General features: G+C 43.6%; 1 protein-coding gene across 1 annotated transcript in view; it reads left to right on the plus strand.

The window, feature by feature from the left end:
• The window catches only part of tap2t (transporter associated with antigen processing, subunit type t, teleost specific), a gene marked incomplete at its 5' end in the record, with an annotated part of 16882 nt that extends 13519 nt beyond the window's left edge, over positions 1–3363 (plus strand). The window contains 3 exons of the mRNA XM_080542518.1: positions 528–687; positions 1370–1506; positions 2759–3363. Of these exons, the coding sequence (XP_080398644.1) occupies positions 528–687; positions 1370–1506; positions 2759–2947 (486 nt within the window). The 3' untranslated portion in view covers positions 2948–3363. The remainder of the gene's footprint in view (positions 1–527; positions 688–1369; positions 1507–2758) is intronic.
• Between the last annotated feature and the right edge of the window lie 11067 nt (positions 3364–14430).

A 14430-nucleotide genomic window follows, 5' to 3' on the forward strand; every position in this document is an offset into this window, starting at 1 on the left:
TACAGATCTTATAGATAGATGGGCCAAAGTACCACTTTCAAAAAAGGTTTTTCATAAATAATAATATAAAGCTTTTTGGCTCCAACGGTCACTTCTCTATCATTCTCTCCCTTATCCTGAGTTAGCTGCACTCCTAATGGACTGACTTATATAGGTCCTTTACAATGGCCTCTCATTCACCCATTCACACACATTCACACACCGATGGTGGCAAGCTACCATGCAAGGTGCCGGCCCACTCATTGGGAGCAATTTGGGGTTCTGTGTCTTGCCCAAGGAGACGTGGCCGGCCGGGGATCAAACTGCCGAACCGCCGACCTTGTGATCATTAGAGCCGGCTCTACCTCCTGAGACACAGCTGTCCCAGCCGACCTGTATCATGTAGTAGCCCGACACCAGGTGAGGTTGTTTTCAAACCAAACACCCTTCCCCTCCCTCCGTTGTGCCCTGTGCCCTGTGACTTGTGACCTTTGACCTGTGACCTTTGACCTGCGACCTTTGACCTGTGACCTTTGACCTGTGGCTAGATGGCTCTGGTGTCCCAGGACCCTGTGCTGTTCTCCGGCTCAGTGAGACACAACGTGGCGTACGGCCTGAGGGGGTGTTCCCTGGAGAGGGTGACGGAGGCGGCGAAGAGGGCCAACGCCCACAGCTTCATATGTGACCTGGAGCACGGTTACCTCACAGGTAAGGTTCATATGTGACCTGGAGCACGGTTACCAAGGTTACCTCCAGGTAAGGTTTATATGTGACCTGGAGCACGGTTACCAAGGTTACTTCACAGGTAAGGTTTATATGTGACCTGGAGCACGGTTACCAAGGTTACCTCACAGGTAAGGTTCATATGTGACCTGGAGCACGGTTACCAAGGTTACCTCACAGGTAAGGTTCATATGTGACCTGGAGCACGGTTACCAAGGTTACCTCACAGGTAAGGTTTATATGTGACCTGGAGCACGGTTACCAAGGTTACCTCACAGGTAAGGTTCATATGTGACCTGGAGCACGGTTACCAAGGTTACTTCACAGGTAAGGTTCATATGTGACCTGGAGCACGGTTACCAAGGTTACCTCACAGGTAAGGTTCATATGTGACCTGGAGCACGGTTACCAAGGTTACCTCACAGGTAAGGTTCATATGTGACCTGGAGCACGGTTACCAAGGTTACCTCACAGGTAAGGTTCATATGAGACCTGGAGCAAGGTTACCAAGGTTACCTCACAGGTAAGGTTCATATGTGACCTGGAGCACGGTTACCAAGGTTACCTCACAGGTAAGGTTCATATGTGACCTGGAGCACGGTTACCAAGGTTACCTCACAGGTAAGGCTTATATGTGACCTTTCTGACCTTTCTATGTGTGTGTCAGACGTAGGGGAGTGTGGCGGGCAGCTGGCTGCAGGTCAGAAGCAGTGTATCGCCATCGCCAGAGCGCTGGTCAGACAGCCTCAGATCCTCCTTCTGGACGAGGCCACCAACTGCCTGGACGTCCACGCGCAGCACGCGGTAAACACACACACACACACACACACACACACACACACACGGTAAACACTCACAAACACACACACACACAGTAAACACACACACACGCAGCACGCGGTAAACACACACACACACGCAGCACGCGGTAAACACACACACACACTGCAAGCGGTAAACACGCACACACACACTGCAAGCGGTAAACACGCACACACACACTGCAAGCTGTAAACACACACACACACACACACACACACATACACACATGCATTCCACAATTTGAAATGACTAAATTGAACAAATAAAAAACTGAACAAATAAAAAACTGAACAAATAAAACATTTAACAAACAAAACAACAAATAACGAATTCGAAAAAACGAATAAAACAACAAAAATTAAATGACAAAGAAGTGATAAGTACATTATCATGCTGTCAGATCTCCCCAAAAAGTTAACCTCTTTATATCCACGGACCCTCATGGGCATCCGAAGTGATATAAAGAGTTTACCTCGATCAATTATCTTCATCGATATCACATTTTTTTCACAACTTTGCATGCTATACGATGCCACCATTTTTTTCCAGAGACGGTAAACACGGCCTAAGTCACATCCAGTTTTCTCCAACTGGAGAATGTGTCATGTCCGGTTTCAACGCCAAATTTCCTCTCAACTCAAAAAAATCAAAAAAGAAAAAAAAAAAAAAAAAAATCTGATACATGAGAAAGGTCAAAGGTCAAAGATGGTGCCAACATATCTCCAAATGGCCTAAACATATAGGTGTCCGCCTAAACATACCTGTACTAAAACAGGTACAAAGTTGCATTTGCTCACATTACTAGCATCAACTTTGGCACAAGTACTAATAAGACCCTGGAGTACTGATTCCTAGATGATTTGGGCTTGGTTATCAGGTTTCCAAGGTGATATTCACTGTAAAAGCTGTTGTTTTTTTAGGCAGAGACTGAATTTGAGACGTTTTATAATGTTCTAGCTCTATTTACTCTGACATAGTAACATAGATTTTGATTCTGACACTTCTACAGCCACCCCACAGGTGTTAGCTTTCATTTGATAACAAGATCATTATGAAGGCCCTTGTGATTGTGGAGATATTCTATATTCACTGTGGGCATGTCATTTCGAGCAGAAAACCAGAAAAATGAGGTGGATAAGAAGAGGTTTTAAGAAAGGTTGCCTAATGCTTTTCATTACACTGTGTCTTGTATAACTGTGTAAATGACCAAAACTATTGTATTTATCTGCCTCAGGTGCAGAGTGTTCTGGCTGGTTCTGCGGGCCAGACGGTTCTGGTGGTGGCCCACCGCCTGGAGACGGTGGAGAGGGCCGACCACATCCTCTTCATGGACCACGGAGTCGTGGTGGAGGAGGGCACGCACCAACAACTCATGGCCAAGAGGGGGCGCTACCACAGTCTCAAGGAGGAGTTGTTCAATTAGCTGGATGTAGACAAATATATCTTTATATTTTAGATCCATTCGTCTAGTCAACTACGGTTTTTGCTGAGATTTGAGTGTGCGGATGCTGTTTTTTTGCACTCTGTTGATACTCTTCAGTTCCAGCATCTCAGCTAAATCTGATCACGGAGGAGTGGTGGTATTTTCACAGGGTGGACATTTTGAGTTAAAGTTAGCCTTTAGCCTGCCTGTGTTAGCATAATGCCTAGCATGACCATGAATACTTGATGAGGAATCTAATTTGCACTAAATACTTTTTTTGAAATTATTCAATTTGATTGATCTCCTCAATATTTAGGCCTAACAGGGTGGACACGTTATGGTCAACCACATTAAACTCACTTGCTAAAAACATCAAAATCAGATGGTAAAAGAGGTAGAAAATCACACAGTTTACCACATTTGAAATCCCCTCCACTGATGTGATGTCACCTCATGAGAGTGATGTGATCGAGAAATATGTTTTTTTTTTTAAAGGGACATTAACACAGCTCAACAGGGTGATTTCAATAGATATTGATCAGGAAAATGAAATAATAATAACATATTTGGAAATGTATATGTTTTTAATAGTTATTTTTTGGATTGAAGTTGAATGAACAACACTGGGGACATGACAAAATCCCATTTACATCTTTAATAAACAAATACAGTAGCCTACAGTCTAAAAGAAAATTGGGCCCCATCAACTGGACTCAGCCCCTTGGTCAGCAGTATATAGTGCATTGCTCATAGATGACTATCATGTTATACAGGACCCACATTTTTTTGAGGGACCCCCAATTCTTGTATTTGTATTGTAAATTGTAATTAATAATAATAATAATAATAATAACAAATACAATAATTGGGGGTCCCTCAAAAAAACATATTATTAATGTACCTGGTTATGTTACAGTAGAGAAACAAAAAACAGTTACCAAAACTGTAAAGTTGCAAAGTAGGCCTATCATCTCACCCAAATGAAGTGAGTAGGCCTATTTAACATACGCGCGACGAGGTGTCGAATCACACGACCACTCTTCACAATGGGGGAGTGTGTACTGACGCACAAAAAAAATCGCTGGATTACCTCTAAAAATGCATAAAGTTCCAGAGAAGCGGGGACAGAGCAGAGAGTCAGCTGAAAAGGAACTATGGAACAAATGATGGCCTATATATATATATTATAATATATAACATATAATATATAATAATATAATAACGTATGCATGCCATATTGTAGATGTAACATGGTGGAGAGGAGATTGATCTAGGAGATTGATCGAGACTGCGGGAGTTTTCATTACTAACGAATGAAAGTTGATTATCATTATTTAAAAATAACTGTAATATATATTGCAATGTTGTCCCTTTCACACATAGTTCAATGTAATTTCCTTGGAATCCCAAGCTGTGTTGACCAGGTATCTGTTCACATTTATATATAACAGTAATAAATATAGCAATAAATGACAGCGCTGTAAATAGTGTTATTCTGGCACAATTGCACCCACAACGTGCTATTGCCGTCCGGAGTTGATCAGCTCCAGATTGAACCAAGGCTCTTCGCTACAGAAACATTTTCACACAATGACAAACATGTGAAAAACACACGTTTTATATTATATTCTTTGAACAACAGAACGGGACAGGCGCGAGAAACTGCCATAATATACCATACATACACTACCGTTCAAAAGTTTGTGGTCACCCAGACAATTTCGTGTTTTCCATGAAAACTCACACTTTTATTTATCAAATGAGTTGCAAAATGAATAGAAAATATAGTCAAGACATTGACAAGGTTAGAAATAATGATTTTTATTTGAAATAATAATTTGGTCCTTCAAACTTTGCTTTCGTCAAAGAATGCTCCCTTTGCAGCAATTACAGCATTACAGACCTTTGGCATTCTAGCGGTTAATTTGTTGAGGTAATCTGAAGAAATTTCACCCAACGCTTCCTGAAGCACCTCCCACAAGTTGGATTGGCCTGATGGGCACTTCTTGCGTACCATACGGTCAAGCTGCTCCCACAACAGCTCAATGGGGTTGAGATCTGGTGACTCCGCTGGCCACTCCATTACAGACAGAATACCAGCTGCCTGCTTCTTCCCTAAATAGTTCTTGCATAATTTGGAGGTGTGCTTTGGGTCATTGTCCTGTTGTAGGAGGAAATTGGCTCCAATCAAGCGCTGTCCACAGGGTATGGCATGGCGTTGCAAAATTTAGTGATAGCCTTCCTTATTCAAAATCCCTTTTACCATGTACAAATCTCCCACGTTACCAGCACCAAAGCAGCCCCAGACCATCACGTTACCTCCACCATGCTTGACAGATGGCGTCAGGCACTCTTCCAGCATCTTTTCACTTGTTCTGCGTCTCACAAATGTTCTTCTGTGTGATCAAAACACCTCAAACTTCGATTTGTCTGTCCATAACACTTTTTTCCAATCTTCCTCTGTCCAATGTCTGTGTTCTTTTGCCCATATTAATCTTTTCCTTTTATTGGCCAGTCTCAGATATGGCTTTTTCTTTGCCACTCTGCCTAGAAGGCCAGCATCCTGGAGTCGCCTCTTCACTGTAGACGTTGACACTGGCGTTTTGCGGGTACCATTTAATGAAGCTGCCAGTTCAGGACCTGTGAGGCGTCTATTTCTCAAACTAATGTACATGTCTTCTTGCTCAGTTGTGCACCGGGGCCTCCCACTTCTCTTTCTACTCTGGTTAGAGCCTGTTTGTGCTGTTCTCTGTGAAACATTTTCACACAATGGCAAACATGTGATGCGTGTTTTATATTATATTCTTTGAACAACAGAACGGGACACGCGCAAGAAACACGCGCAAGAAACTGCCATAATATCGACATGAGAATTTTTGGCTACTTCATATCATAACTGAACATTCAGCCTATTGCATTATTTGAAAATTGACAGCGCTGTACATAGTGTCATTCAATGCACGATTTTGATCGACAGCGAAATACATTATCAATATATTATTATCAATTATCAATATACTCTCTCCCTTCTTCTCCTTACTTTCCTGTCTGTCTTCACTATATCTGTCCAATAACATGAAAGTTATGAGTGGGACTGCCCCACTCAGAAAGAAAACAACATTGTATTAAAAAAAAAATATATACAATATTATAAATATCCGTTCGTTATATCGTTGATGATTACAGGCATAATCAAATGTAGGATTTGAAATTACATACTGTACAGTTTATAATTGTATAGCCTATATATAAACACATTATGTTATCAGTCTTATCAGTCTTATTCACTGTAATTCAGCACTCAAGCCTGAAGATTGAGCACAGTGTGTGTCCCCTTGCGACCTCTGCTGATATAAAAGAGAATTGCAGCCTTGGAGAAAAAGATGTCAGCCGAATACCTAGGCAAATACACAGAAACACACAGAAATACTGCAAAATCACTTTATACTAACTCGATTTTGAAAATGTAAAGATGCTGGGTGGTAGAACGCACATATCTAGGAAAAGTCATGAAAGGTGGGTCCTGAAATTTGATCGAGTGCAAAGGTAGAATGTTTTTGGTACTCAATGAGATCAAATGACACCTCACGGCTGCCCTAGTGTTTATCAGCCCTTCAGCCCACCTCTCTGCTGCTTTATGCTTCTCCTCAATCACGTCAATGAGCTCAGCCTGGCTTCTCTTCATGGAGTCCACCAGAGCAGTGAAGACCTGTATGCTGTCTGCATTCTCCTTCTCTGCATCTTTCTTACTAAGATCTACTGTGTGTTTGATCTCTGAAACCTTCTGCAGTCACTCCTGGATCATCTGCTGAACATCTGCCTCTGTCTTCCCCAGATGAGCCTTCCTCTCTCCATACTCCTCCTCTATGGGGACGGTGTCATTAGTCTTATGGACTGTTTTCATGCACAGCAAACACACACACATTTCATCACTCCTACAGAACAGCTCCAGGAGTCTCTCGTGCTTCTTACACATCCTGTCTTCCAGGTTCTCCACAGGGTCGATCAGCTTGTGTCTCTTAAAGGCTGCCACTCTCTGATGAGGCTCCAGGTGAGTCTCACAGTAAGAGGTCAGACACACAAGGCAGGACTTCAGAGCCTTGAGCTTCGTCCAAGTGCAGATGTCACAGGACACTTCTCTAGGTTTGACAGGTGTGTCTGGGGCTGGGCTGCTGGTTGCCTTCACTTCAACTGACTTCCTAAACTGAGCGGCCATCTCAGAGATGAAAGTATTGACAAAGAGATCTGGTCTCTCATCAAATGCTTGGATAAGAGATGAGTTTCAAGTGAAAACATCGTCTTGGACACCCGGTTAGTTGTCAAATACAGATCTTGTGTGAAGGAAAACATGTTTAAAACACTATTTCTTAACTACTTTGTAAGTGTGCCAGAGCTGGGAGGAGAGAGAGATGTTTTTTCTAATGAGGTGAGAGTTGAACCCAGATAAGGCTGCAGCTGCAAAGCCCAAGCTGCCTCCTCTCCCCCCTGTCTATCAACCACATGCCCCACCCCTTTGTGCAAACCAGACTAGTGCTGCCTCTTATGGAGACACGGAGAACTACACTGATATACAGTAGAGAACCTATATTAGTTAAATACTAATACTAAGTTAGATACTACTAATATACTAATATATAGGTAGATACTATATATAGATAGATAATGATATATAGAGATGGATACAAACCTATTGACATATAAAACGTATCTATGCATATTATAAGACCCATGAAATACAAAACATGGATACACATATATTCAGATCATATGTCATATAAAACCCAATATATCATATAAAACCTAGGGTAAATATGACTACAACAGTACATGCATTATGGGGTATGTAGATGATTATATGGTTACGTGGAAAACACTGGTGATTATATAATTGAGTAAAATAGTGTCCGGACGATGATAAAACAACTTTTCAAATTCCCACAATATCTAACAAGTTTGAGAGAGTCTGCTCTCGTCGACGATACACTTTATGTCTCTACACAGTTTTGTTTCATTTCAGCAAACTGAGGTTGAAGTGCTCCTCCCCTCCCAATACAGCTCTTAATCTCAGAAATTCAGACTTTAATCTCAGAAATTCAGATTTTTAATCTCGGAAATTCTGACTTTAATCTCAGAAATTCTGATTTTAATCTCAGAAATTCTGACTTTTTATCTCAGAAATTCTGACTTTTTTCCTCAGAAAATCTGACTTTAAACTCAGAATATAACCCCCCCCCCCCCCCCTTTCGGGAGAAAAAAAAACTCAGTTGGTGGCCCTAATACTCTTCCGTATCTAACAGAACAAGTTGCTTCAAATTGGTTGTTATTATCGTGACTAGAAAGTGTCTGATTTATAGTTATATAGTGTGAATAGTGTCAAAATGACATTATCTGACTGCATTGCCCACAGCAATCCAATATTCAATTATAATTATGTTATAAATTGATATGGATCAATTTATACAGATTATACATACTCTGGTTGTTATGTTTGCCTTTTGGTTGACAGCAAAAGAGGGAGAGAGGAGGATAGAGAGGGAGAGAAAGAGAGAGAGCAGGATGGTGTCGGCACACCAGAGAGAGAGAGCAAGAACCAGGTGAGAAAGTGGACAGGTAGTCAAGACCACATAAGTAAGTAGCCTTGTGAACCGATGGTTTTCCAGCCTAATGGCCCATAGGGCAGGAGTCTATCTCCTGTTTCCGTGGCGTGAGGCGGCTTGATGTACAAGTTAGTACACCCCCTGGACATGACGCTGGTATGTCACAGGGTCTTACCTCCTGGGTGGGGGGGGTCCATGCCACGGTCCATGCCACCCCCCAAGGCAGCAAACTAGGGGAAACACTGCACCACCAAACCAAAAGTGGAGAAGACTAACTTCAGTGAGATATCCAGCTGGCTAGCTAGAAAACCAACTTTGTGGGATGTACAAATTATTTACATATTGAGGTGTATGTGTCCACCAGGGGTGCCAATAATTGTGGAGGGCTCTGTATGTATGTATATTAAACTTATATTATGACTTCATTTCACATTATGTGAACCTCTATTATTTACAGTTGCAGTTCATCTATAAAACATGTGACGGATGTGTGACAATTTCATTACATTTTCCCCAAGATGTATTTATGAACCATGATCAGTTTTGAAGTAGTCCTCATGTCTCCCATGTTGTGTTGCGTTGTGTTGTCAGCCTTCAGTCAGTCAGAGGAGGAGATCTGGAGGCCTTCATATAGTACAGACAGAAGCTACTTCTTTTCAACGGACACAAAGTCATGGGCGGACGCCCAGAGAGACTGTGAGGTGAAGGGGAGCAACTTGACGAGCATCCTGGACGTTCTCGAGATTGTAAGACACCACACACACACACACACACACACACACACACACACACACAAATGCACCTACAGTACATACCCATACACACACACACGCACATGCACATGCACATGCACATTGACACACACACACACACACACACACACACACACACACACAAACACACCTACAGTACATACCCATACACACCAGTGGAGGCTCCTCCATAGAGGTGGAGGAGGCCTGGCCTCCCCAATAATTTGAGAGAAGAGAGAGAGATTTAAAAAAGCAATAATTATATTTATTTTATTTATTTATTTAACAAAAAACATATATATATATTATTTTTAAAATATTAATATTATTTCCGTTTTGTTCATAAATCTGAATTTTTCCATGGCTAAAACCCAATATTGCAATTGTAAAGCACCTACAGGCCAGAATCCCTATCCGTTTGTATTGAGGGAGGCCAGGCCTCCCCCAGGAAAGTGGTTTCTCATAGAAGTCAATGTAATGCAATTTTTTTCATGGCAATATGTGATTGGCCAAATCACTGAAAATGGGTGGGCAAGGGAGGCCTGGCCTCACCATGCATTGAGTCCAGGGCTGAAAGATTGACATTTTGTTCGTCCAATCACATGAAGCCATTTTGAGAATTCTCCAGTCACTTCAGTCAAAGAAACACTAGCCATAGTGGCTACGAGTGTCCTATCAACTTGTCCTTCAGTATTCATTCATTCATGTATGAATCCACCCATTAGTCCATTATGGACACAGCGCTAGGTATGGGTGATTGTCAAATGTTTCAGATTTACACATGATTGGTGAAGATGGTATGTACTGTCTGTCAGACCATATATCTTTTTTTTTATTCTGGCCCAATATGGTTTTCTCTCTCTCCTCCTCTCTCACCCTCATGTCTCTCTCCTCCTCTCTCACTCTCATGTCTCTCTCTCCTCCTCTCTCACTCTCATGTCTCTCTCTCCTCCTCTCTCACCCTCATGTCTCTCTCTCCTCCTCTCTCACTCTCATGTCTCTCTCTCCTCCTCTCTCACCCTTATGTCTCTCTCTCTCCTCCTCTCTCACCCTTATGTCTCTCTCTCCTCCTCTCCTCCTCATGTCTCTCTCTCCTCCTTATGTCTCTCTCCTCCTCTCTCCTCCTTATGTCTCTCTCCTCCTCCTCTCTCTGGTAGTTCAAGGATGAGGTGGTGAAGGAGGTGGTGGAGAGGATGTGTAATGACTTCTCTGGCCAGTGCTGCACCCACAAAGCTGCACCCACAAAAAGTTTTTTGTTGTGGAGACAACGCCAACCCAACTCAACCCAACCCTACTTGGTGAAGACAGGAACCACAGGCAACCGGTGAAAATCACAGGCATATGGGCTACCATGTCAGGTAAAATAGTCTTACTGAAAGACCTTGTATAAAAAATATTGATGGGAATCTATAGCCTACCTTAATACTTGATGTATCAATGTGCACACACACACTTGGTCGCCATTCATCCAACTGCTTTATTCGTCACGTTGTACATTCAACATGCAGTAGCTGGTATAGCGCCCCTACAGGCCACTATCGGTACATCTCCCTTTTTCTAAGGATTAAGATGAAGTTGATCTCAGAGAATAACAGTTCACAGATATTACAAGTCTATATCTATAGCTTAGCATACGTACTAGAATTCTCAAGATGTACTCTCCAGCTTGTACAAATAAACAATGTAACGGTACTCTAAACAGTACAATTATTACACTTCTCTTAACTCTTCCCTTTTTTTTTTTTTTTTTTTTTTTTTTCATTGAAAACAAACTGTAATGGAACCATACAGCATCAATTCACAAATAACCTGAGTCCAGAAACAAACAGTAATGACCCTGAGAACAGAACTCCAAGTCCGCAATAAAAAATTAAATAAAAATAATAAACCCACCCTTTCTGTGCGTGTTATTAGCACTCCTCTACAAGTCTCCTAGGTTTGACAATGGACCTACTCGGCCTTTGAACCCGCTCCACCCCAGGGGAGGGTGACTCGACAGGAGGGCTGTCCGTGTCTGATTGAGTATGCCCCCCTTCTATTTGCTCTCCCGGAGTCTCCCTGTCATTGCCATTCTCTGCAGGCTGTGGTTCTGGGCGTGGAATCTTCAACAGGTGTCTCCGGTTCCTGCGGATTGTATTGCCATTCTCGGTAAGTACCTCGTATGATCTTGGAGCAGTCTCTTTAAGGACCTGTGCGACCGGTCCCCATCTTCCTTCGCATCTGACTCTCACTAGGTCCTCTCGTTCAAGAGGTCCCAAGGGCCGTGCTCTTTTGTCATAGGCACGTTTGGACCGGTCCTCTCTCTGTGTGGACCGGTGCTCTCTCTGTGTGCGGTGGTCAGCGCGCTGGAGCAGGTGCTCTGCTGACGGCAGCTTTGTCTTGAGCCTCCTGTTCATCAGCAACTCTGCTGGTGAGCGGCCACCTTCCAGCGGTGATGCTCTGTAGTTGAGGACTGCCAGGTACGGGTCCTCACCCGCTTCCGCTGCTTTCCTTAGCAGTCGTTTCACGATTTGCACTCCCTTTTCCGCTAGACCATTTGACTGCGGGTACAGTGGGCTTGAGGTTACATGCTTGAATCCATACTGTTTTCCGAACTCTGCGAACTCCTGGCAGCTAAACTGCGGCCCATTATCACTTACTAAAGTCACTGGAATACCGTGCCTTGCGAAAATAGACTTAGAATGAGCGATCACTTGCTTTGCTGTGGTATCAGACAACAGCGCATACTCTGGATAGTTTGAATGGTAGTCCACTATGATTAAATAGTCTCTCCCTTTCAGCTGAAATAAGTCTGCACCTACTTTTTCCCATGGCTCGGTTGGTTTGCTATGAGGCAGAAGCGGCTCTCTAGGCTGCATATATCTATGCTGTTGGCAAATCCCACATCGCTGTACTACAGTCTCAATATCTCTGTTCATGTATGGCCAAAACAGTACCTCACGAGCCCGCCTCTTGCTTTTCTCTATTCCCAAATGGCCCTCATGTGCTAACTTAGCCATCTCTGGTCTCATGGAGCCGGGAACTACTATTTTGTTACCTTTAAGGAGTACCCCGTCGATCACTGTCAGTTCATCTCTAGTGTGACGATACGGACTTGGCAGTATCCTGGCCTCATCTCCTGGTGAGAGGATGGCCGCTATGACCTCCTGCAACTCTCTGTCGCTTGCTGTTTCCTGCGCGAACTGGGCCCATTTCTCATTTGATGCAGGCAGCTGGGCCTTCACACAGTCCACATGGATTTGCACCTCCTGCTCGGTGCTGCTCGGGCCCGTGTCACTCAAACTCGCTCTGCTGAGAGCGTCTGCCACTATTAAGTACTTTCCTGGAGTGAACTCGAGCGTCATGTGGTACTTCTGTAGCCGTAACATGAGACGCTGGATGCGTGGCGGTGCATCTCCAAGTGGCTTTCTGGAAATGGCAATAAGCGGCTTGTGATCAGTCTCTAGTATTATTTCCCTGCCGTAGATATATTCATGGAACTTTTCACATCCGAAAACCGCGCCTAATGTCTCTTTCTCAATTTGCGCATAGTTGCGCTCTGCAGATGACATCGTTCGGGATGCGTAAGCGACGGGAAACCATTCTGTGCCGTGTCGTTGGAGCAGCACCGCTCCGAGACCCTCTTTGGATGCATCAGTAGAGACTTTGACCGGTTTGTCAACATCATAGTACTTTAACACCGGCTCTTTGATCAGGTTGGCCTTTAACACCTCCCACTCATTTGCATGTTCGTGTTCCCACTGCCATTCGTTTTGCTTTTCCAGTAGACTACGGAGGGCCTTTGAGCTTGCAGACAGATTTGGTATGAACTTCCCCATGTAGTTGACTAACCCTAATGCTCTTTGCAGGTCTGTTTTATCTTTTGGCGCTGGCATCTCTACTATTGCCCTTATTTTCTCTGGATCAGGCTGTATCCCTTCCGCGGACAACTTGTCACCTAGGTAAGTAACCTCTGTCACCCCAAACTCACATTTCGACTTGTTCAGTTTAAGCCCTGCTTTACGTGCTTGTTCTAGCACCCCGCGTAGCCTCTCGTCGTGTTCTTCTTTTGTTGTGCCCCAGACCACTATGTCGTCAATAAACACACCCACACCCTCCATACCATCAAACAGCTGCTGCACTGTTTTGTGGAACACCTCTGGAGCTGAGCATATCCCAAACGGTAAGCGGAGAAAGCAATGCCTTCCAAATGGTGTGTTAAAGGTACACAGTTTGGAGCTGTCTTCGTCTAGAACGATCTGATAGAACCCTGATGATGCGTCTAACTTAGAAAAGAAACGCGCGCCTGCCATAGCATTAGTTATGTCTGAGTTAGTTGGTAGTTTGTAGTGTTCTCTTTTGATCCACTTATTCAGGTCTTTTGGGTCTATACAGAGCCTCAAGTCACCATTCTTTTTCTCAACTATCACCAGAGAACTGACCCACTCAGTCGGTTCCTCTACTTTCCTCACTATGCCCTTCTCTATAAGGGCTTGTAGTTCTGCTTTCAGCCTAGCTTTAAGGGTCACCGGCACCTTCCTTGCCGGGTGGATGACAGGTTCCGCATTTGCTTTTAACTGGATTCTGTACTGCCCAGGTAGGCATCCTATACCACCGAAGACGTCTCTATATTGCTTCCTTATTTTTTCTGTGTCAGCTACAGTCTCATGCTGTTCCTCAGCTGCACCACTAGGTGTCACTACAGACCTGTCAATTACATGCACTCTTTTGATGAGGCCCAATCTCTCACAGGATTTCAGACCTAATATGGTCTGTCTATCACCCTCAACCAACACAAACATAGCATTAACAGAGTGCCCTTTCCTTGACAGTGTGACCCTACATACCCCTTTTGTAGGAATCGGTTCATCATTGTACGTTCTCAGATTAACCTTTTTCACATGCACTTTTGGCTTCTTGTACAGTTTATTAAAGTCTTTCATCGTCAGTATGTTCACCTGAGCCCCCGTGTCCAATTTCAGAGGAATTGTCGTTCCATTGATTTCCAGATTGGCTATCCACTCCTCCTTATTGTCCTCGTTCTCCACAGTTCCCACGAACCACTTCTCGTCATCCTCGTCTGTGTCGGTCGTGTCGCTGCCTTGTTGCACCACCTGTACTTTCTTTGACAGGCAGCATCGGGCGTAGTGATTCT

Source organism: Nansenia antarctica (assembly GCF_963989245.1).
Source record: "Nansenia antarctica genome assembly, chromosome: 11".
Taxonomy (NCBI): domain Eukaryota; kingdom Metazoa; phylum Chordata; class Actinopteri; order Argentiniformes; family Microstomatidae; genus Nansenia; species Nansenia antarctica.